Here is a 25453-nt window from a genome sequence, read left to right on the forward strand (position 1 = left end):
TGTCATCTGGAAAAGCTGAGCATTTTTCAAAAATGCTGTGTAGCTTTGGGTTGGGGGGAGGGATATCTTGGCAAAGCTGTGGGAATTTTGTTTTCTTTTCCCCCACACCAATTCCCAAATGGGTTGGGAATGCCAATTTTGATCCCATTTGGGATATTTGCAAATTCCCATCCCATTGCTATACAAGAACCCCTGGATCTGGGAGGCCACCATTGTACTATTTTACCTGGAGGGGACCTCCTCAAATGAAGAAGGACAAGAGGAGTGCCAGGAAGACGAGCCAGAGGAGGCTGGCAGCCCTGTTGAGACAGATGTAGAGCTGGGTCCACCCTAGACAGCAGCTGAAGGAAGAAATGGAGTCTCTGCATTCTGTCATAAGATGACAGAAACAATCTCCTCCACCTTAAGTAAACTATGCCAGTTAATGGCAGGTTACAAACTGCCATTTTGTACGTATTCACTATGTATTAGGGTTAGGAAGGGGCGGTGCTTCTGCACCCCCCCTAACCCTAGTACGTAGTGAATACGTACAATATGGCGGCAGCCGTTCCACACGGCCGCTGCCATATTGATGTAGCGGACGCTGTGCGTCCGCATGTCGCACGTCGCTTATGACGTCGCAAGTGCGCCATTGGCGCCTCGCGGCATCATAACTGTGCCACAGGAAGAAGCTCCATTTTGGAGCTTCTTTTTTGCTCTGCGCAGGAGTCGCGCGGTTTGCCTGCTGCGGCTCCCTCGCGGAGCAAACAGCACCAATGAGACCAGATGTGCTAATCTACTGCTGCCTCTATATTATCTCAGCCAAGGCCATTTTGGTGCTGCAAACAATAGAACCAGTGCCTCCTATGTGTGATTTCCTTGGCCTCTTGTGAACCTGACCCCTGGCATGACTTTGAGCGAATCTCTCTGGCAACTTCCTTCTTAGATTTGGGACTATTCTGCTTATATGGACACCAGTACCACTTTGGAACTGGCCTAACTTCCCCCTGGTCAGCCTCTGTGGTTATACACTCAGGTGTTTGCCTGCTGTAAAACAGGACAACCACACACTCAGAACTTTGAACAATATCACAACATACTCTGATCCAGGGCTGGTTCTATGCTTTATGAGACTGCTGGTTAAAATGCTCTCAGCATGAGCTGCACCACCTGCTCTATTCACACACCAGTCCCCTTAGGTACAATCAGCACCACCTCTCAGAATAAGAAAGAAAGAATAATAAAACACAGTATTCTTTTCTTCTTGCTCTTCTCACCAAGTGTTCACTCAGTGAGGACAGGTAGAAGCAACAAGGCCCAGTAGGAAGTGTTAGCTTCAGTAGATGCTCAATTACAGTAACCCTTGATGTTGCCTCTGCCTTGAGCAATCAGTCTCTGATAATAATTTGGTAGTGATGCATTGTGTTGGAGAATGGATAAATTACTTATCTGGACTACACTTCTCAGAGTCCCTCCAGTCAGCTTGGCTATTTAGAAAATTGGGGAGTTGTAGTCCAAAAAAGTAACTTTTGAACATTCTATACCAATGGAAGTTTCCAAATATTATTCAAAAGAAGCTCCACATACAAGAAATTAATGAGGTTACTAAGGTATTAGGGTTATTTAACACAGAATAGAGCAGGCACTGGAGTGAATGGCACTGCATCATAAAACATATAACTTGTGAAGGAAAAGAAATCTATCTTACCCATGGCAGGGGTCGCCAAAGTCTGTCGGCCTACTAGCTGGGCAGGGCCCAATCCGTCAAGGAAATCACTGAACTGACTGTCAGCACCCAGTCTGACTCCAGGAAATATTAGGCTGCAGTAAAACAAACAGAACAAAAAATGACCCATAGTTCATTGGATTTTTAGTGTTTTGACAAAGCTTTCCTGTTCCAGATGGACAGCCATGAAGAAAACAAATGAAATGAAGAAAGAGAACAGTGTGTTTATTCATTCCCATACCTCTTGGGGAGAATGTTATAATAACAATAGTCTACTTAATGGTGCAGTATTTCATCAAAAGGACAAGAAAGACCAGACTGCATCTCCTACAGCTCAGGCTAAAATGTTTACTGGAATGTAGTGTAGTCAAATATAAGGTGTGAAGAATACCTCTCTTATCAGCAGTGACTGCATCATATTTCTTGACATATTTCATATACATGTGAACTAGTCCATTCATGAGTAGAGGAGAGATAGCCAAACTGCCCAAGGCCTGACGCACAGCAACAAACAGTGGACACTCTTTACTCAAGGTGCTAAGTACTTCTGGCCAGTCACATGATTTTGCCACTTGAGGCAGAACATCCCACAAGTGCCTTTCCTCCTCCCTGAATTATGTGTAGATAATTAGTCAAATGATCAGCAATTTTCTGCCATTTGATGATAGCCAAAATCAGTTTCCTTAAGCAGCCAATTCCCTCCAATCCCTAACTGCTAGATCCAGCCTTACAGCAAAAACCAGAAGCCTGCCCTGAATCACAGGCCACTGTCAAATGTGTGAAGAATAAGAGGGTTGCAGCAAATTTTTGCATTCATTGTATGTAATCAGCACGGGATAGCTCTCATTTCATAGATGGTATAGATAAGACTGACCAAGCAGGCATTGTTACAATTTTAATTTTTCTAAAATGAAATTAAAAATTCAACACAAACTTCCAGATGCATCACCCACTTAACACTAACTGAGGCTGAAAGCCTTTATCTATAGATGCTGCCCCTGACTGTTCATCATATTTAGATGATGCTCCTTGAGTGTCTCTGAGTGACCATTCTGCCAAATATATACCTGTGTGCAACTCTAGCAGAAAATTTCAGTATAATAGTTGAGTATTCCAATACTTAATGTAAAATTAGGGCATCTCAGACTAGTTGATTCACATCAAAAGGAGGCATGAAGACAATAAATCTTTCACTCAGTAAAGTAGCAAGTTAGCTTAAATTCTACATTGGGACCAGGGCTTAATTTGAGCCCTGGGCTGTCAATGCTTACCAAAGCTTTTACACTGTTGTTTAAAAAAATCAGGAGACCCCGAGGATATCCAAAATTCATTTTTTTCACCACTGAGTAAATACAGTTCCCTATCTATCCATCCATAGTAGGATAATGTGGCTTTTAGGTCAAAGATGTCACAATTATATCTGCTCTCCTCCCCTTTCTGATATAGATAATCATGGCAATGGCTGGTGGCATCCATGTCAATGGGATGGTGAATCTGGTCTGGAATTTAACCTAAGAGTGATCCCACACTCCTACACATATTTTGGGGAAATGATTAAGCATCTTGGACAGCTCCTTTACACTCTTGGTCAAAATCCACAATAGATTCACAGCCCCACCAGCTATCACTGCACAAGCCCTGTTGCTGCTGCCTCTCTTCAAAAGCTTGCCTGTCTCTCCTATATCTTCAGGGCTGAATCACCTCCTGTCGCAGCACAGTAAACAGAAGCACCTGTAAAAAACCGGATCAACTGCTGACCTCTTGACATCCTCTAATAGATATGCAGCCAGCAGCATAAATGTCTAATTTACCTAAAGGGCACCATGGTCCTGAGTATAGAAGGCGTCAACTTACTTTCCCTCTGAGCTGTAACTGTTGATACTTCCATCAGTTGATTCCCGACTTGGTTGTCGGACCATCCGACTTCTCATTTCCGCAGCCATTCCTGTTTCTGTGCTTCTCTGTATCGTGCTTTTTAGCTTCTTGTTGCCCGTCTCTATAAGACAACAGAAAGAGGAAAAAAAAGCAATAGCAACAGCAGCAGCAGCAGCAGCAGCAGCAACAGCAACAGAGCATTAATACAGAATTAAGTTCTAAAAGCCTGATCATACATACAATTTGCTGCAGGACTAAGGCTCCATTTGAGTACCCACTTACTTGATATCCCACTGAATGGTTTAGGAGTGGGTTTTAACTAGGAATGCATAAGGCTGCACTCTATGACACAGCAAATTCACCCTCTGAATATGCCCATGACTACCCCAAAGTTGTGGTTGATGATTCAATTCTTCTATTAATTTATCTGCTACCCTTAATCAAAACATGCATACTCATTGCATTGTTTTGATATGACCTTATTCGTAAAAAAAATTTAGTATTTCCCCCCAACCATGTTACTTATTTCCACTTGCTGCTTTATTTCTTTTTTAAAACCAGAAAAATGCCTAATCCAGCAGCTTTCACACTTGCGTAATTTCTTACAATCTTTGCAGATATGTTGAAGATGCCATCATAGCTATGCATCAAGGCTTTTTACACTTTCTGTACATATATCATTGATAACAGAGGGCAATCTTTCATCCACTGAAATCAGTAGCAAAGCTGTTTCTCACTTTATTGGAGATGGACTGCATACCACCCCCCCAACTGTCCCAATTTGGCAAGGACTGGATTGTCGTTCCCCTGTTCAACTCTTTTAAAAATGTCCATTGCTCTCTCTTCTTTCCACTTTCCCCATTTGTCCTCACATTACTCCAGTGCTGCAAACTGGATTCAAAATACAAATGTACTTTGTACTCAATTAACTCAGCAGGGAGAGGAGAGGAGGAAACCTTGCCCTCTCCTAGCTTCTGTTCTTCTTCATTAATAATTTTTGTCATCTTGACCATACTCTGATGTTGCTTGACCAACTGTGTCCCAGTTTTCATCTGTGAACTGCAGGGGCTGCCACAGTTTTCTATGTTTATTCATAAACAAGAACAGTACATTTCAGATTGTGACCCAGTGAATATTGGAGTCTCTTTAGGGTGTATTGGAGAATTCTATATAAAAAGTCCAATATAAAATATTGTGTTGAACTTAGGGATAAACTTTGCTGAAAGAGCTGTGTGCAATCATGAGCTCTCATTTTGAGAGGCTCAACAGACCTAGTCAGAGTGATAATTTTTGTCATGTACACCAGAACCCGTTGCCACAAGACAGTTGTTATGGTTGATGTTCAAGGGTTCTCCTTGGCAGACACTAAAGTGAGTTTTCTGACAGCAGAAAGCTTAAATAGCACCACAGCAAATTACTCAGCACAAATAGATGGTGCAGAATAAGTGAAACATTATAAAACACAATAGAGGAGTATTTGTCCTTGCCACCCGTTCTAGAAGGATGCTCTGGAATCATACCATTTTACAGTATCTTCATACCCATTTTGTGAGGTAAGTTAGTGTGGAAGATAAAGCAGTAGCCTTAAAACACCCAGATCCAAGGTTGCATCTGCACCATACTGGGTCTCTTCTAGGGTCTGATGAGCGCAGTATAGACACTATTTGCATCAGTGCATGCCACAGTACAGTGGGTCCTTGGTATTCACTGGGGTTTGATTGCAGGACACCCTGTGGATGTACCAAAATCCGTGAATGCTCCAGTCCCATTATATACAATAGAGTAGTAAAATGGTGTCCCTTATATAAAATGGCAAAAGCAAAGTTTGCTTTTTGGAATTATTTTCTGAATATTTTCAGGCCGTGGATGCAGAAATGATTGCTACATAGGCCCAACTGTATTAGTGCTCCATTGGCAAGAACAGTGTGCTGTGTGTACATTTTTGTTGATGGCTGTGGCTATTTAAGTGTGGAAAAAGGGGGCATGGGTTGAGAATTTCCTCATAACTAGTAATGGCTCCCTGGATATCAACAGCTGTTGAAGAAGACCATTAGTACATAAATAGGACAGCTGAACACCTTATCAGGTGTTTTCATTGCCTTGCTTGGAAATTCTAGCAAATAAACAAAATGAAACATCATGCATTTAAAATACATTTTATGGATAAAGACATGATAATGAAGAAGAAGAATAAGAATAAGAATAAGAAGAAGAAGAAGAAGAAGAAGAAGAAGAAGAAGAAGAAGAAGAAATCAATCCTTTCCCACAATTCAATTGTTTTGATGACAGGTATGTGACACATATTTCAATAAAACACTTGATAAAATATCTCCCCTTCTGAGCATGTCATTAGCAACGCAGACACATTCCTGTCAGTCTATTTAATGAATGTTTACTCTGTTGATCTATATTTCATTACCTTATGTGTGATATTTATTTGTAATCTCACACATCTAGACATACAGCCAGCTATATTAACTGCCAAATGTAAAACACAAATGATCCCATTACTTCTGACTGTGAATATTATTTTATCCATTGCAATTCACTGTCTGTAGTAACATGATAGTTTTGTTCACATTACTATTATAAAATGATCTGAAAGCAAAGATCTAAAAGCAAGGCACAGAGCCACCTTCAATGCACTCTGATGCCAAAATGATTTTTCACATTACAACTTATATTTACCAATATACTAATAAAAATTTTAAATATAAGAAGTCTAAAAGAAACGGAAGCAAAAAAATATTGAACCTGTTACATCCATACACTTAGTGAGAAAAACCTGCTGCAGGATAATACACAAACCAATGCAAAACACAGAGATTACCTGAGATGTATTATTATTATTATTATTATTATTTTTATTTTTATTTTTATTTGTATCCCGCTATTTTCCCAGGACTGGGACTCAGAGCCTTAAAAACAGTACAAGTAAAAACATTTTTTAAAAAACATACATTAAAAAGGAATTAAATTATTATGGTATTAAAACAGATAGTTATTAAAAGAATAAAAGATATTTTAAAAAGATAAAACAATATATAGAGAAAAAAACTATCAAATTTTGAAAATGGTCCAACATCCCAGCCTGTCCTTATAGCAATTCCCTAAATACCTGTGTGAACAGATAGGTCTTCATCTGTGGAAGACCATCAAGGAGGGAGCCATTCTGATCTCCCTGGGCAGAGATGTAACTGATATTAGATTTAAACCAATACTGTCTTCTGATCATATCAGTATCTTAGCCACAGATTCCATCACCACAGTGTTATTCTAGTTTGTATTGCTTAACTAATTTAATTTATAGCTTACCTTTCTGCCAGAAATAGCACTCCAGGTGGCATGACCACATTTAAATCAAGTTAACACTCTCACTCTACCAAGAATAATTAATTGCCAGTCATTTCTGGTACATGAGTAATGAAAGCAAACCATCTAGAAATTTTTGTTCTATGCACACACACTTGGACCTTAAAAGTCAGAGGTGGAATGTGGAGTAGCGTTCTGCTAAGGATACTGAACAACCTAATGATGATCTGGTGAAAAAGATTAGTGTGGTGGTGAGGGCTTCTTGATCTTCTATAAGTGTTGTATAATTCTTAGTTCATCAATTTATTACTTTATTTAAATCCAAGTGCAGGGATGATTGTTGTAACCACATCTTTTTTTTTAAGACAAGAAAGATATATAACAGATGAATGAAAAAAAATTGTTAAGCCTATCTATCATGCATCATTACAGCTAACTTCCCATAATTTTGAAATTTTACCCCATTTCTCTTCATATTGTTGCAAAGTTCTATTATTTTTCGACATTGATATCATGTCTGAGGTCGCTAGTTCATTCAGCTTCAAACGCCATTCTCTTATTGTTGGAATACTGCTGGATTTCCAATTCTTTGCCCAAATCAGCCGTAATCATGTACAATAAAGTACTTACTTCGTCTTGAACCAAGTTGTCCTGTATTCCATCAGTTATGTTCAGCAAAAATAATTCTGGGTTCAACGGTATGTTTTTTTAATGTACAGACTATATTTTTATGTATCAATTTCCATTTTTTTTAACTACTGTGGACTGCCACCAAAGATGGTAGAAGGAACCACCTTTTTGCTTACATTTCCAGCAGGTTGGGTTACCATGTTTGGCTATTTTAGCATGCCTAGTTGGGGTCATGTACCATATATAGAACATTTTATAATAGTTCTCTTTTAAGTTATTACATATAGTAAACTGTAGGGTTCTTTTCCAAGTATTCTCCCAACTAGACATAGGTATTTCTTTCCCAATATTTTGAACCCATTTTATCATATTAGTTTTCAGTGATTCATCTAACATTTCCATACTTAACAAATATTTGTAGAATTTTTGATTAGTTTAGTCCTGCTTCCTTTGATGATCTTATCAAATTCTGACTCCTTACTTTCTATGCCAAATGTCATCTTATCCCTTTTCCAATCTTCTCTAATTTGCTAGTAGTTAAACCAGGTAAATTGAGGATCCAATACCAGTATCTCATCTTTACTCTTTAAACCCCCTATTTCTCCACTTTCACTTAGTAGATTCTCATATCTTAACCAAATATTTGTTATTTTCCCCCCTTCTTGTGGTACACCTTCTGCGAGGATGTCCATTTAGGTAATTATCTATACAGCTGTCTCTTATATTTGTTCCAGATATTCAATAAGGAATTCCTAATATAATGCTGTTTAAATTGTTTGATTTCCTTATTGGTTCCGTAACTAATATATGCATGCCATCCTAAATTTAAACCACATCCTTCGATATACATCATTTTTTCATCTTCTAAGAGTATCTAGTCCTTAATCCAACTCAAAACACAAATGTTATGATATAATTCTAGATTGGGTAATCCCAGCCCACCTCTATTCTAACAATCTTGCAGGACTTTAAATTTAATCCTGGGCTTCTTCCCCTGCCACAGAAAATTCGCGATATCTCTCTCCGATATCTTAAAAGGATTCTTATTGTTTATAATAGGCAGTGTTTGAAACAAAAAAAAAAAAAAAAGCATACGAGGGAGAACATTCATCTGAATTGTTGCGATTTTGCCTAATAAAGATATCTATTGTTTCCCCCATCTTTTTAAATCTGCTTTTATAATTTCCCATGTTGGCAAATAATTGTTTTATAAAGATCTACATTGTTTTCATCAGCATTATACCTAAATATTTAATTTTACTTATCAGTGGTAATCACATCTTAATAATACTGAATGTGACATTTAACTTTACAGCATTCCCAAATGTAGGCACAGATCTTGCAGACAGAATTAATACTATCCTGACTGCCATGTTCCCCATCTTGAAAATAGTTCAGGGCAATCTGTGCATGCATGTGCATACAGATAGGCAGAGAAAGAGAGAGAGAGTAATTAAAGAGCTGTAAGAGTGAATACCAAGTTATCTTGCTTGCTAGGTAAGGATGGAAAGAATATTTATTGCTGTTAGCCTTACAATAGAAAAATGGGTTTCTTGACACTCAGGAGACCTAGCTGGAATTATAATACAAAGATAACAATTATGCATTGTTTTTGCCAGGTATTAATGAATCATAACATCTTTCAGGAAATGCTGCTGCACAGAAATATATATATGGATTTTTTTCATTGAAAAATATATAAAATTTTGGGGCTTTGCACAAAGCCCACCATTTTCATGGAAAAACCACAGTTTTGCATAAATATACATTTTTATACAAAAGCACTGTTTCTAGAAACATGTTTTCGTGCAAAAAGTATACTTTTGTTCAAAACCCATTAATTTTGTACCAAAAAGAAAAACCCCATGTGGATTTCTAGGAAAAGTGTTTTTTTTTTGTGTGTGTGAAAAACAGGAGGGCTCATAACTCCCCCCATCAATGTAGTTTACTTAAGGGCCGACTCAACCACTGCCCGAGTTGGTCTACTGTAGTTGAGACTAACCAAGAGGAGGATTCTAACCATGGTTTCCAGAAATCCATGTGGCATTTTTTGTTTAAAACTGCTGGGCTTTGAGCACACAGAATTTTTTTTTTTTAACAAAAATGTGCATTTTCTATACAAAAATGTTTTGTTTACACACACACACACAAATCCATTAATATCAAAAATGTTGCATGCATATTATGCATTCTGGTTGGCAAATAAAGGTATTACAGTTTGGTGGATTTTTTTATGTTATTGGATTTGCTATATGGCCAATATGGCTACCCCTGGATGTTTTCTGAACATATAAGCAAAACACTTCGGTGTAGAAAATGCACCCCCCCCCAAAAAAAAATATCACACACACACCTCACAAAAGATGTAACTATGACAGCATCATGGTAGCTATATCTCCCAATGCTAACCCCCCCCCCCCAACTACCATTAAAGCCTGGCAGGTTGCCACAACAGAAGTATTTCCAAGGTGCTAGAGAGTGGGGCATTGAGCAATGATGCATCCAGCACTCTCCTGGCAGTGAGGGAAGTTGCAATAGGCAATGACTGAGACCCCTCTACAGTATCTTGAAATCTTTCTGTTTAGGTAGTTCCCTGGCTTCAAATGTAAGTTTTGAGAGGCACTTTTGATCATAATAAGGTTGCAATGGCCATAAATATGAACTCCAATAACTATGATGTTGTAAATCCATCATAAAAACTCAGCGGCATGCCAATCATGATTTTAAGGCCAAAATCCGATGTGTATTTCTGCACAGAATAATTTCCAGAAACACTTGAGGATGAGTGAATGCCAGGTCAGAACTGCACAGAAATATTTGTTTTCACATACAGCAGGGGGAAATCTGTGAAAATTATTCATTCTCACATACAAGAATGTAATAGTTGATGATTTACATCCCTGGTGCTATATAATAAAGATATAAAAAAGGGACACGCCACTGTTTCAACAGCTAAATATCCATATGAAAGAGATATAACATTACAGCAATAGCAATAGTATGTGCATTTCTATACTGCTTATCAGTGAACTCGGTGCTCTCTAAGTGGTTTACAATGTTTAAGTCAGTTGCCCCCAGCAAGCTGGGTACTCATTTTACTGACCTAAGAAAGGAAGGAAGGCTGGGTCAACCTTGGAGCCCTTGAGATCGAACTCACAACCTTGTAGCTACAGAACTGACATTTAAACACTGTTAAATTACTGTCTTCAAACTACTGTCTTGGTGTCTGAAGTGATTTAAAGACAAATCTTCAGTTAAAACAGCACTTTTCAAAAACACAAATTATCTAATTAATTCTCTCTCCTCAGTGTTCATACCATCCAGTTTCCCTGCTGTATATGACGTAGGTTTCAATACTAATAACAAAAATACAAAGCAGGTACCATTTGTATTTATAGACAAATGTAAATCATAATTTAAACTTTTACATTTAAGAATTCCATTAACAGTTAAACCACTGTGGAATAATGACCAGCAACTGTAGAACAACAAGATGGCATCATGACTCTGGGGTTTATCTGTAAAACTACGTGACTTCTCAAAAAGTTTAAAGTATTTCACTCCTGATACGGTGTTTCATGCATGGAAACTCACAAAGTTCATCTGATTCTTAACATGAAGTATCGACTATTGCACCATTTTGGATGATAAAGGTATCCAACCAATACAACCAGTGCTTTTTTAATTGACTGCTCCTTTAGAGTAACCAAAAATGAGACTGAAATTGTCTCATTTCTGTTGGATCACAGAACCAATCTGAAAAGTCAAATATGACTAATGGAAAGATGTTGTTCATTCAGCATGACGTTTGGCTATTATTCAGGAAGCTTTCACAAGTGGGTACAGTTGAGCAATATGGTCTTCAAACTGGGAGTCAACTTCAAGAAAGACTCGCTAATTCCTTGCTTACACACACACACACAAACACCACCACCCCAGGTCAACGTTACTAATACATGTGGAACATATATAGAACACCTTTATCTTCTAGGCTCTTCTTATCAAAACAATTTCAGTTGCTATAACAGCAAACAATCCAGTGGATATATTGGTCCTCCATGGCTGTAGGTAAATTAGGCTTTGCTAATTGTTTCAGCTGTTGGCAGTGAGAAGAGAATTACTCCCACTTCACCCATATGCTCTGATTTTATAAAGCTCTCTAGAGACTTGGTAGCCAACCTAGACTAGGCTTTCCTCTTATCACTGCAGTGTCTGGCTCACTCACAGAATACACAGAGCATACATATGATCCTCCTACAATTTCCCCATATATATTCTGGTATACTATAGACATGGGACCTTACCACATTGCCCCTGGGGACGTGACGGGGGTGCGATGAAAGGGAGCAGGATGAGAACAGAATGGGTGGTATCACCCATTCTACCGCACAGCAGAATGCTGCCACCACTGGCACTGCCACTGCCGCCAGAAGTTCCCATTGTGTTCTGGATCTGTCCCAGAGGCAGCAATTTTCAGGAACAGTTTAGACATGTTCTTGAAAATCGCCTCCTGTGGGATGGATCCGGAATGCAATGGGAACTTCCGGTGGCGTTGGCAGCATTCCAGTGTGCAGTAAAATGGGTGATAGCACTCATTCTGTTCTCATCCAGCTCCCTTTCATCATGCCCCCATCACGTTCCTGGGGGCAATGCGGTAAGGTCCATGATTTCTCATGGTGTTTTCTTCTTTTTCTTTTCTTCTTCTGTACTGCACCATTGTCAAAGATGTAGATGCTTTTTTCAAAGTGGAATAGACATATGCTACTATTACTCAGATCATGGGAGTGACACTCAGGGTGCATCTACACTGCAGTTTGACACCGTTTTAAGTGCTGTAGCTCCATCCTATAGAATCCTGGGATTTGCACTTTTACAAGGTCTTTTTGTCTTTTCTGGCCAAGAGTTCTAGTGCCTCCCCAAACTACAAACCCCAGGATTCTGTAGGATGGAACAATGGCAGTTAAGTGGTGTCAAACTGCATTATTTCTGCAGTGTGGGTGCACCCTCAGCCTACAGAAGCCGTTTGGCACTTTTTCTTTTCCTGTCCCTTGGGAGTGGGAGTGACTCAGTAGGGAGTCAAAGGGGTCCTGTTCTCCATTTTCTAACCATCATCTCCTAGACTGAATGATTAGCCATTTAATTTTTAATCACACTTTTCCATGTACACACACCTGTATAGCTTTGCAGCAGGAAAAAAACAAACTCAGGCATTTTTTTCTTTGAAATTGTCTTTATCAAATGGTCCTGAAAAGCTGTGTCACATATTCAAAGAAATATCACTGCAGTCCCCACAAGTGGACTTGTGTGGCACAGCTTTAGAAGTTTTGAAGCCAGGAAGTGGAACATCATTTGATCAGCTTTCCTTGTCAGCTTTCCCTCTTTCTTATGCAGGGCTTTTGCCACCCTTCTCCCTCTCTTTCTGCTTCACTCAGTGAAACAGAGATTGCCTTTTCTTCTCTGTAACACAATTTCCTCCTTTGAAGAAAGTTCTTTTCAAAGCCCGTTGGACTTTGGGAAAATGGTGAAGGGAAGAGACTCTCTGAATTAAATACTTCTTGTTGCTCCCTAGCTGCATGAAAGGTGAGTAAGGCAATGGAAATGTCAAAATAGCTTCAAAAGCCTGAGACAAGAACCAACAGAGTAAAGACAGAAGTTCCTGGAACCAAAGTAAAGCACATCAACTCCCTGAGTTGGAAAGAAATAAGGGGGAGGACATATTTTTCAGTGGCAGTGAGTACTGGAAAAAAACCCCACTTTATTAAGATAAAGTCATATTCACCACAGTGATGGCGCTTATGGTTAAGTGGCAGAAGGGAAATGTGGTTGGATGGGGGAGGTCAGAGGAGCTATGGAGGTTATATAACCACCCATTTCCCATGCAATACTCTCCCATGCTGTGTCTCATGCAATACAGCAGATTGATGCACAAAATTTCATTACAAATCAGGAAAACTCTGCTCCTTTCAAAATACCACCACACAATTATAGCACCACACATTGGTATGTAGCACATAAAGACAACAGGTAATGGGCACTAATAATTGGCATGAGTCCCCACAGAAAGAAAACTGTGTTGTGCAAATAAAAACAAAACCTCCCACCATGCAGATTCTATTTTGGGCTAGGATAACTGGGCAGATGAACTGGATCTTGAATTGTACATAGTCACTGAATTTTGTGAATTTAGTAACATATTGTATTTCATCTATGTGCATTTTTTTCAAAACCACAAAAAGTCTGGCACTTCTTTAATACCTGAGCATTTGATACTGAAAGTGTGGAAAGTCAAAGATCCCCTGGATAGCTACATGTGGGTGGCAGGAACGCTGGATCAGATACACAGACAATGAATTGTTTGCGGAGAAAGGATAGCAGCCAAGCTTTAAAAAGGATTGAGAAGATATAGAACTCATTCTCACAACTGTATTTCAATATATTCAAAATTGTTCAATTGATTGTGTTTGAAGCAGAGCAGGTTCAATGAGAGTGATATTTCCTTTGGAATTCTGTCTGTTCCCTCTTGTTTCCTTTTTTGTTCTTTGCACTTAAATTATGATTGTATCTTGTCCAGTTACATCTTTACTTTATGAAATAGTTCCCTCTTTTATATAATCTGAGAGTCAGTGTGGTACAGTGGTTTGAGTACTGGACTATGACTCTGGAGACTAGAGTTCAAATCCTCCATGAAAACCCTGTGATATGTTCACCTCAGGGTTTTCATAAACTGGAAATGACTTGAAGGTACTCAACAACAACATATATATATATAATCCAGGACAGTATTTTTCAGATGCAGGCTATACTGCTGGCTGGGGAATCCATGGAAAACTATATAGTTGGATAGTGCCATGATCTGTGGGTCCTGCAGTGTGTTAGACAGTGGGCCACGATGTCTGGGTATTCATATCATAGCATCAGGAATCAGAGCATCAAGGGAAAACAATGAAACAGAGAGAATTAGTATCTATGTATTTCTAAATATTTCTCCCTTGAACATTTTGCTTCTCAAGAACATGCACTGATTGTTTGTGGAGAAGGATACACTCCAAATAATACCAGATGTTTACATGTAGAAAGCTATAAAAAATTAATCAGTTATCACAGAGTTTGCAATGTATTTCTGTTTTAGTTTTATTACTTTGCTAAGTTCTATTCTAATAATAGCATAATTGTGGTTTCTTTAAAACATCTGATTGAATTGAGTTCATTTTTCATGTCTTTGGCATCAGATCAATGCATCATACCAACTGTATTTTCACTTATAGGATGGTAACAAATTACAAAATTGTAACAGTAACAGGATAACACAACTGTGAAAATATTCCAAACAAAAGACAGGCTCACCTTATAGGGGAAAGCAAAGTGAAAAATGAATTCTATTAAGCAATAAGAAGGAATTAAAACATGGGCCTTGTTTAAGGGTATCTGTGTGGAGAATTTGTTTTCTACATAGTCTTTCCTTATACAGGAAAGAGCCTTTGGCATGAAACACTGCCTGGAATGATCAAACTCTTTTAATTACACAAGTCCTTTTTGCTATAACCAATTTTAGGACACTAGCAAAGGAGAAAAATCATACAATCCATTCATATTTCACAGACTATTTCTGTGAATTTACAATTTTAAGTCAGCTCCATAATGAAAAATATACGATATCTAATAAAGCCGTCACTCCAATTCCTGAAATCAACTTTTCTCATGTTAAAGCTGTGAGATCAGGATTCATTGCCTATGAATTTTAGCATCTATATAATTTAGGAAGAGAGTCAGGAAAGCAGCTGAGATAAAACTCAAGGGAGTTCAACACATTATTTCCAAATGTTGATTCTCATTCTCAAATAGCTTAGGGGAAGATGGGAGCTCTGTGCATATTAACAAAATTTTAAAACAAGGACATGGTTCCGTCTATCTACTGACTTTCTAATGCTGATGACAATTATTCTTTGTGGGTATGAGTTTTAACAACTTTTGCTTGTTGTTGTGTGCCTTCAAACCTTTCCGACTTATGGTGACCCTAAGACAAACCTATCACTGGGTTTTCTTGGCAAGATTTATTCAGAGGGGTGCTGCTTTTGCCTCTTTCACTAGCTCAGGAAACCTCTGTGGCATGCAGTGCCACAATTTATAGTAAAAGCTAGCCTGTCCACTATTGTAGCCTGGTAGCCTCTAGAATAATTTACTAATAGGTTTGTTGTGTGAGACTTCCTTTAAAAAATCTTCGAAAATTATCATTATCATTATCATTATTATTATACTTATTTATATCCTGCCTTCCTCCCAGTACAGGGGCTCTAGGCAGCTTACAAATCTAAAACAGTCCAAGTTAAAACAGTATAAGTATGCAAAATACACGTTTAAAAAACAATTAAACAATTCAAACAATTAAAAACATTACATTGTTAAAATTTAAAGTTTAATACCAAAAAACAAAACACAACAGCATCCCTGTCATGCAAAAGTCTGGTGGTATAGAAACACCTTTACCTGCCGCCAGAAGGACAGCAGGGATGGAGCTATCCTGGCCTCCCTAGGGAGGGAATTCCAGAGTTTGGGAACAGCCAAATTTAAACTGTACAGCTGCTATACAGCTGCTAGAATCTAACCACGACCAACCCTAGGAAACAAATTCATGTCAAGTTTGAAACCGTTCAACCTCTTCAATTGGTTTTGTTTCCAAGCACGGTTAATATGCACCAGTCAGTGGTCAGCTTTGATGTCTTAAGTAGCTAGTGATAGATTTTGTTTTTTTTACCATACCATGGCATCACCTCTCTAGAAAGTCCTCCTCTGACAAACCCCACAGAAGAACCTCCAAGCTTAGTCATTAGTAGCCAACGGGAATGCCAAGTTTTAATAATCTGTAGAAAAGTCAGCAACTACACACTTCCACTTGGAAGAGCTCAACATAAAGTGGGAACCATCACACAGATATGTTACAGATGTGTGCCCTTTTAGTTCTTGCATCCATAAACAAAACTATATTTATTTCTTTGTCACTGCAAAAGTACAGAAAGACAACAGTCAGTAGTAAAAGGATCAAAGAAAAATGGCCTGCTTATGCCCATGCAAACACATACTAGCCAAACTCCTACAAGGACTGTTTGCACAATGGGACATTTTGCAAGTGGTCTGACACTTTTGCTGCTTACACTGGGAGATATCAAAGACTTGGCCACTCTCTACACTTGCCATGCCACAGTCAGCAGAGGAGGCAGCCACCTAGAATATATCACCTGCAAGACCCTGGCTCTGTCAGGAGTCCTCTACTGCTTTCATGCTTGCTTCTTTTTGGTACTTGGAGCCAAGGCATTATGGAATGGTGGTTTGGGATATCACCTGGACCTTTTGTGCAGGTAATTTCCCAAGCTACCCTCCCCACAGTGCTTAGTCTCTGAGAACTGAACAGAGACAACATTAAAGAACTAGACAGCTCATAAGAGAGCAGGCCTCTGCTGGGAGGCATACGTCACCTGACCTTGCATCCCAAGTTGAGTGTTTTGCTTTAGCAAACTGAATGGGAACTTTGCCCTGACCTGCAACAGAATGCTCCTGCTCAGAGCTTAAAACATTTTATGTCAGAATCACTGTGCTGTTCATGTCTCTTGTCAGGAGGTTCCAGTAACAAGTAAGAGAATTTTTGTTATTATTGTTAACTGCCCTTGAGTTGATCCTGACTCATGGTGACCCATTGGATGAGACATCTATCTTACCATTTTCCAACATACCAACTGATGACTATAGGCCCCAGTAGAAGGAAGTTCTACAATGTGGGAATTATTACTACCCTCTGTGGGACCAAGATAAAACCTTCCCTCAAAGATGTCAAAACCTGGATGGGCTTTATGGTGAAGAATAATCTTTCAGGTGGTCTGAATCCAATTAGCACAGGGCTGTATAACCAGCGGTTGAATTGTGCCCCCAAATGGACTGATAGCCAATGAAGTTATTGTAACAATAAAAACAGAATAATAACAAATTAAATAGCTAACAATTTGCTGATCTTTTATGATATCTGCCTGAGGTGGCCCCCACACTCTACCTCATGTGCTTTCCTATATTAAATGGTGTCAATGAACTATTGCTTTCTACCTCATCTTTCTAACAACTGCTATTTACAGTTAACTTTATTTGATTTAGAAAGACCCCATGCCCATTTCTGCTGAATCATAAAGAGACAGGGCTAGAGAGAAATAAAATAAAGGAAGCATTTACTGGGCAGCGTAGAGATTTTTCTCCCTGTAGCATTCAACTAAAGCACAAAGGAGTGCAATCGAATAGAAATTTTAAAGTGCCTCTCAGCATCGCCTTCCTCACACCCAAGAGAATTGCATAATAATGTTAACCCTGGAGGGATGCTTATGCTTCTGAAGTCCCAAATAGCTTTGGCTCTTGTTAACCTCTTTACACTGAGGTAGATAGATCTGGAGCAGTTTTATAGTTGTTATACAACCAGCTCAACTAAATAAAAAATAGCAAGATGGAGGGAAAAGCTCAGATGATGGGGGAGGGGGGGGAAGAGAATAATTCAGACCAAGTTCAGCACTCAGACAAACAAAGCAAAAGCAAAAATGGGAGTCTAAGTGGTTTCCATTGCAATAAGTAGGGCTTAGACTTGCTTAACATTGGTTGGATCATGTCCTTGTGAATCAACGAGGCATATACACAATATTTTTTCTGAAGCTGAAATTCTTTACCCACGTATCCATTGAAATTTATCAATAAGCAGAAATAGGATTGAACTATTTTTTTAAAAAAAAATCATACAATTTTGAGCTCGATTGTTAACCAAACCACTTGTTACAAAAATCATTGATTTACTTTTGTATGCATGCACTACTTCATGCAATTCACAGATTTTTCAATATCTCCCTAAAAAAACATACTGGTCTCAAATAGATATTTTTCTTCTCTCTCTTTTCAAATTGCCAGATGAAAAGCAAAATTGTAAGCTTCTTCCAGGTAAGTTCACTTAGTAATCATATTTCCAATTCTGCCATGCTGAGAGTTTGAGCTCAATTCAAACAAGAAAATAAAAAGTGCCCATTGAAATTGATGGTAACAATTTCAATTGTGTATGTGTAGCATTTGCTATGGCTTGTATCAAAGAAGGGTACAAAGGGCCTTTGCCATCTTTATAGCCACACAAAAGCTGCTTCATTATTTAAGAAATAAATGGCAATCCAGAAGAGTAGAAGGAATTGTGTGCCTCCCCAGATATTGTTGAACTCACATAGAGCCAATCTGGGAGTTGTGGCTCAACAACATTTGGGGAGGGACACACAATATCACACCCCTGCTAATGAACCCATAATGTCAGTGGAGAAAATGCACTACCCCTTTCTAGCTTAAGGAAGCAAATCTTTTAGCAACTTTTGGAGGGCGATTTCCCAGCGATGCATGCTAGTGTGAAAATCTTAAATGGCAGGATCAGTGTGATGTCATATGAAAGTCTTTTGCGCCATTGTGGTCACTAGCTGTTCATGGAGGGGAAAATGTCCAGATGAGCATGTCATTGTGTGAAAGTCTTTCCTGCTATTGTGGACATGGATGGGACAAGGATGGGAAAAGGACCGGACAAGGACATCTTTCCCCCCCATGAGAGCTTTTCTGTATGTTTTACTGTATGTTGCATTTCTGAATGCCTGAGAAAATTTGTAGGAGCATTTTTGTGCAAAACCTGTTGCAAAAGTTTGTGTGTGTGTGCAACAAAAAAAACCTTTGGAATAAGAAAATATCATTGACTTTGCAACCACTAAATACAAAACTCTTCATCTTCCCATTCTCAAGCTGAGGTAAAAAAATGTGGAGGTAGGTGACAATTTTGAGAAGGTATCTCAACATGTTAAGATACTCTTTCTCAGTGAGAAAATTTACAATTTGGTTTATAACCCTTTTCTAGACTATGAACTTCCATTTATTCCTAATACATGTATGGCCAGAACTCAAACAGTGGAATTTTTCAGCAGTCACATTCTGCTACTTATTTGTAATGTCACATAAAGGAAAATTTAGCTATTGCATATGAAAAAGACTGTATATGCATATGCTGAGTACAAAATACAAAGCATAATAAATCAAATAATTTGGTAATAAAACCATAATACTACAAATAATTCTGCATAAAAGAAATGTCAAGAAAGAGTGTTTTAGACAGTCTAAAAAATTCTATAGGCAGTTAGTCTGCCTAAATCTCATTGAAGTAAATGGGATTTAAGTAATTTAATAGCAGCATGCAGGATTGCAGTCTTACTTATGAGCAAAATCCAATCAATGTTAGAGGGAGTCATAAATATACTTAAGACTTGGTTTAGATCAAGTCCTTTCAGTTATTGAAGCAAATCCTTAAAATCCTCTAATCTTTAGCCATAAATAATCCCTGGTGACATAATTTGCTCTGTGGAAAGGATTACATGTATCCAATGACATCCAGGTAACTGAATATAGCTAATGATTTTTAAATTCCTTCTAGAATTTTATGAGTAGTAATGGGCCAAAACAAGATTGACTTTGTTGATTAACATTAATTTGCCATTCTAAAATATATGTGCAGCTTGGCATGTTGCATATTTCAGTACTTGTGTCCCAGTGTTTAAGCCTTCACAGAATATTTTGATGCAAAGTTTCCAAATTACCACCAGCACTGAAAGATTCTGTATCAATTTCAGAATTTACTAGTGAAAACGCAAGCAAACAAACCCAAATATTTCCTCAAGAAGCCACTTACATTTGCAATCCAAACATCTATTGCATTAGGTAACCCGATAGTGGATTGGAGTAAAGAAACTGAATTGGTAGAGAAATCTGAATGACTGGGGACCTGTAAAGGCAACAGTATCTGTTGATTTATGCTTTCGCTGATGCTTATTGACATAAACACAAGAGTCTGTGATCAAACTGTCATCATGAAGAACAGCTGACAGCAATGCAAGGCAAACAGGAAATAATATCTCCTCCACCTTTTTATATTAACCAAAGGAGCCCATTAACAGAACTGTGGCTTTGTTCAAGGATCTGTCAACATCTCCCTCCTCCCTTGTACTGAATTTTAAAACATCTCAGTCCCTTGTAAGTGTCGTATCTTCAGAGCTCATTTTGGCAGCTCAGCAGCACTACACACAAAGACCCACCTGTCATTTCTGAACAAGTCTCACAAATTCATGTTTATTACTACATGTCAAAAATAGTCTCAGTTCCCCCTTTTCCTGGAGAAGAAGAGATCTGTGAACATATTGTACTGAGACGGTGTCTGTGAGATGACAATACCAATGAAAAATGGGATGTAGATATGGGAAGATTAAATTATCTTGTATCTAATCTAGTCTAAAACTGTAAAACTGCACTGGAAAGGAAAACATTCACCTTGAAATCACTATACAGCAGGCACTACAGAGAAGATTGTTTAAGAAAACCACCCACCCACACCTACATTTGTACAAACACTGAAGGAGGGGTTGTCCAAATGCCTGAAAATGTGCCACCATTGAAAAAAACTATATGAATAGCTACTTCTATAAATGTTCTTCCAAAGGAAAATTAACACAAAAAGATAAATAAAACAAACACATTCTAATGAAGGCAAAGTGTAAAATTAACTCTTGACCTTGTTTTTTGAGGTGAAAGTAAATGAAGCTTTTTCTCATTTTTGACTGAGAGGTAGTTGAGTTTGATGTATTTAGTCTTGATCTTGGCTTCAAAAAATCTGCTTCCCTTTGCAGATTTTGTTATTAATGCTAAAACAAGCTGAAATGCCTAACCTAGTCAATACTTTTCTAATGCAAATTAATCTCTTTCTATATTAAACAATGGATTTTATTCTATATTATATTACAATATTATACAGCATATTGTAACTTTGTCATGGCAACTATAGTAGAACATAATGGTAGACATTTGATAATTCAGGTTGCTCAATAATTTGGTAACTTAGATAAAGCACACACACACACATGCGTATGTGTGCAGGTAATAGTAACAATATGGCTTCATATGATTTAGCAAGGAGAAGGAATGCATAAGAACAAAGTAACAGATTACTTGCACTAGAGACTATTTCATTACATAGAAATAAATTCTTTAATAATAAATGGGTCATTCCATTTAAACAAGCTCTCAGAGTGATGGGGATCAATAAGGGTGGCATCTATCTAGATAGATCTTCAGTTACTCCTGTATTGAAAGAAATGGCTCAGTGGTGAAGGGAGTAGTAATAGTACCACCACTGCTAGCTCTGTTTAGGCATCCAAACACTCTTAATGTGTTGCTTGTCACTCTTCTTGCAAGCAGACCATCATAGTAATTTTGTGCTTCTTAAACCTTGGGGACCTCTTAGGAAAAATAAAAACCATATCTTTGATTTCAGTCCTAAATTCAGAATAGGAGAGATCCAACTTTTATACATGTGTTTTAATATGGCACATAAAGGCAAGTACAGTTTTGCACGAACCATAGTAGTACTTCTGTTAATCACCACTACCGTCATGGATTAGAAGACATTTGCAGGTGTGAGCCACACCCCAAAATTATCCAGGGGCATTTCTGCAAGTGTTGCACATATTGTATTTCATATAAAATGACACTTGGTGTGTTTGCAGGGAGGAAGCATATTTATTTGCATCGGAAATGTCCTATGAGATCTATTGTTTCATCACACCCAAATACAGTATATATCTGTTATGTTACACAAAAACCATAGTTGTATAAGACATTAATTATTTAAAATGTTTCATTTCACTTTATCACACTGATACTAGAGGGGAGGGATGGCATGGGAGATAGCATAATTAAATGCAAAAACAGACAATTGAGTAACACAGCAAAAATATTTGACATACCTGCAGATTGTGATTATCTTGATCGTGAGATAAAACCACTGTGGTAAATCTGATTGAGCTCTATGCTTACAGCAAGTTTTGCCTTTCCTTTTTAAAGTCATTTAAGGACATATGATCTCATTGGAAAGAAGGACAAGCCTCCCTCCTCACTGATTTTAACAGAACTATGATCCTTAAAGCATCTCTTCATTCTCTCTATAGTAGCTCTGTTCTTTCTTGAGGCTACTGGGAAGAGACTTTTAAGATTTCTAAAGTAGCAAGAATGAACAGGAGCTTTAAAAGCATGCACTGTAGCATCCTGCTACACTCTTATTAACTCACTTCACTAAGCCCTTTTAAAAAACTGGAGAATTGAGTCAGCATTAGTTAGCTTCAAAAATGATACATTCCCACCCACCCCCGAAAAACAACTCATTACATTGCTATGTATTTAAAATTGTGCAGGGGCTATGACTGGCCTGTTTTGGATTTCTACTTATACACTATAATGGGCAATATTGTAATCCTTATTCCATGTTTCTCTGATTAAAATGGTTTCCATAGCACTGCATGCACACATGGACACACAGACATGCACTCATATGAAATGAAAGGACACACAAAGCTACCCTTTCTCAAGAAATTGTTTTCCTGGATTGGACTGCATTTGAAGAGTGATGTGAGGTGATGTGATTAAATACCCATGTGCATGCTGTACATATTTCACTCACCTGTTTGGCTAAGCTGGGATGTGCTTCTGCTTCTTCGAGAGACCATGGCTACCACTTTGGCGCTAAGACTCGATCGTCTTTTCTTCCCACCTGTTCCAACTGTACCAACCGCTGTGTCTGATTGGCTACCATCATTATGTTCCAGTTTATACACCTCTCCACTCACACTTGTGCTCTTTGTGATGATTCTCCCTGAAGTCCCCATCCGTCTGCCTTGCATTTTAGGAGTAAACGTACTATATTTACAAAGTAAAAAAAAAATACATGTACATTTAAATTATTCACGTGTTTAAAAGAGTCACTAAATTTAAAACTGTCAGAATAAAATTGTACTCCGCATTGCAAGTTTGTTACGTATACTTTCAAATTATTATCAGACTAAACAACTAGGTTAGCTGATTCCTCACAACCAACAACTGGTATTGGTATCATATTCCTGACATTCTCCAGTTCCTCACCTAACTCAGGCCAGTGTTTCAGATCCAGTTTCCTATTTCAACTATTTTGTCTTCATTCACACAGATTTATCAAGTAGCGTTTTTGCCAAATGAAAGATGCCATTCAAAATGGAGGATACTGCTATACTATATTGATAATTTAAGTATTAATTTTATTTCCATTGTTCATATAATATATACTGATGTGCTGGTTTAACATCAAGGAACAAAGACATGCATTATCTATGGTGTGTGTGTGTATGTGTGTACATGAGCACATGTATATATAATTTTTACTTTATAGCTGACCATAATAAGAATTTCAGTCAAATTCAATGCAGTAGAGGAAATACCCCACATTTATGTAAATCAAGGGTGGGGAAAGTACATCGCAAAGCATCTGTATAACCTTCCAGGTCTCAGTTGCCATCTCCAGACTGGCATAACTGAAGGTCTGATTTGGGCCTTCTCAAGAGACTAAAGGGACTTTTGGATATGGTAGATTCCAAAGAGACCTCCACCACATCCCTGGACGCTCTTATAGGCATAGCAGCACACCCAGTCCTCCTGCTGGTAGAGAGACTAAAATTAGTTCTCTTCCTCCCAAGACATGATATCTACTAATGATCATGAATACAGGTAAGATTTAGATTCAGTTACCACATCTAGTAACTCATGGGGTATAGAAAACAACAACACAGGAAACTGTCTTATACTGAGTCAGGTCATTGGTCCACTGAATTCAGTATTTTTAGCTCTGACTGGTAGCATCTCTCCAGGGTTTCAAGCGGGGTCTTTTCCTAGCCCCAGCTATAGACCTCTAGTATTCCCTGTTATCTCCCGAAATTAGACACGTTCTAATTAGACCCTGTTCTGGTAGCCACGGTGATACCTTACAGAAAGCAACCTAATATTTAACCACTGTACTTGCAGTGCATAGGCTGGCTCAAAATGCAGGTGGATCAAGATCCACAGCATGCTAAATTTTAAGTTACATCTTTATGTGCAGTCCTAAATAACCGAAGCACTGGTGAAAATTCAGAAGGATTTAATGAGCATGCCTAGGACTGCTCTTGAGCAGTGTAGTGTAGTTTTTTGAGGGAAGCCTAAGGGTGACAGGGTAGTTGCTCATCACAATTTTAGTGAAATTCCTAATGAAGCATAACACAGGGACTATCCCTCCTTCCTATTCAAAGTGTAGATGATGTAAGACCATACAAAGACAGAGAACATCTACATGCTGATCATATGAACACATCTCTCATTTAATCTGGAATAGAAAAACAATACAGGGTGCAATCAAACAGAAATCAGAAGAGTTATTTTTGGGTGACCACTGGGGATCCTTGGAGTTTTAGTCCAAAATATAATTTTTTAAGGGTCTGGAATGCTGTTTCAACTGAGACTTAGCTGGTAGCCTCTCTATTTTCCCTCCTCCAGCAGGCATTGTCAGCTCCCACCAAAGCCAAATGTGTGATATTTTTATAGGCTTTTATTTTCTTTTTTTGTAAAAAACAAACAAACAAACAAACAAAAAACATTGGTCAGGATCATGTATGGTCTTCATGCATTTATAAGCACCATACTTGCAGTATGACTCATTGAATCCCAGTCCACACTTACCAGGCAGCAGCCAGTCTGTTCCCCTGCTGCTTGAGATATAGCTGGCTGCTGCTTCCAATACCTCTCAGGAGTGATCCCTGCTGCAATTCCCTCTCAAGTCAGAGATCAATAGTGTGAGGGTTGGGGATGGGAAGAGCAGCCAGCTGTTTCCCATGTGATAAGAGAATGGATTCTTGTCAACTACAGTTGACCAGCTGCTTCCTGGTACAGGATTCTTACCATTAATTGCACAAAAATTAGGGACTAAATAGGGGCTGTGAATACATAAGAGTCACGAGTGCATACCTCCAGGTTACATATTTGTAACTGTGATACAAGATTCTAACCATT

The 25453-nt window shown here is 38.3% G+C and overlaps 1 protein-coding gene across 50 annotated transcripts in view; it reads right to left on the reverse strand.

Annotated features, from left to right (window-relative positions):
* RIMS1 (regulating synaptic membrane exocytosis 1) overlaps window positions 1–25453 on the reverse strand; it is a 330044-nt gene that overhangs the window by 12563 nt on the left and 292028 nt on the right. For 42 of the 50 annotated variants that reach the window (XM_089530919.1, XM_089530918.1, XM_089530966.1 and 39 more), the window contains 3 exons: window positions 23064–23299; window positions 3560–3701; window positions 1688–1800 (listed from right to left, as the gene is read on the reverse strand). In XM_089530919.1, coding sequence (XP_089387045.1) covers window positions 1688–1800; window positions 3560–3701; window positions 23064–23299 — 491 coding nt within the window. Of the gene's footprint in view, window positions 1–1687; window positions 1801–3559; window positions 3702–22353; window positions 22524–23063; window positions 23300–25453 lie in introns of those variants that run through there. The other 8 variants (XM_089530958.1, XM_089530972.1, XM_089530957.1 and 5 more) reach the window with 2 other exon arrangements.

The sequence above is a fragment of the Sceloporus occidentalis genome, unplaced genomic scaffold, assembly GCF_023333645.1.
Source record: "Sceloporus occidentalis isolate IW3139 unplaced genomic scaffold, rSceOcc1.0.p SCAF_6, whole genome shotgun sequence".
Classification (NCBI taxonomy): Eukaryota; Metazoa; Chordata; class Lepidosauria; order Squamata; family Phrynosomatidae; genus Sceloporus; species Sceloporus occidentalis.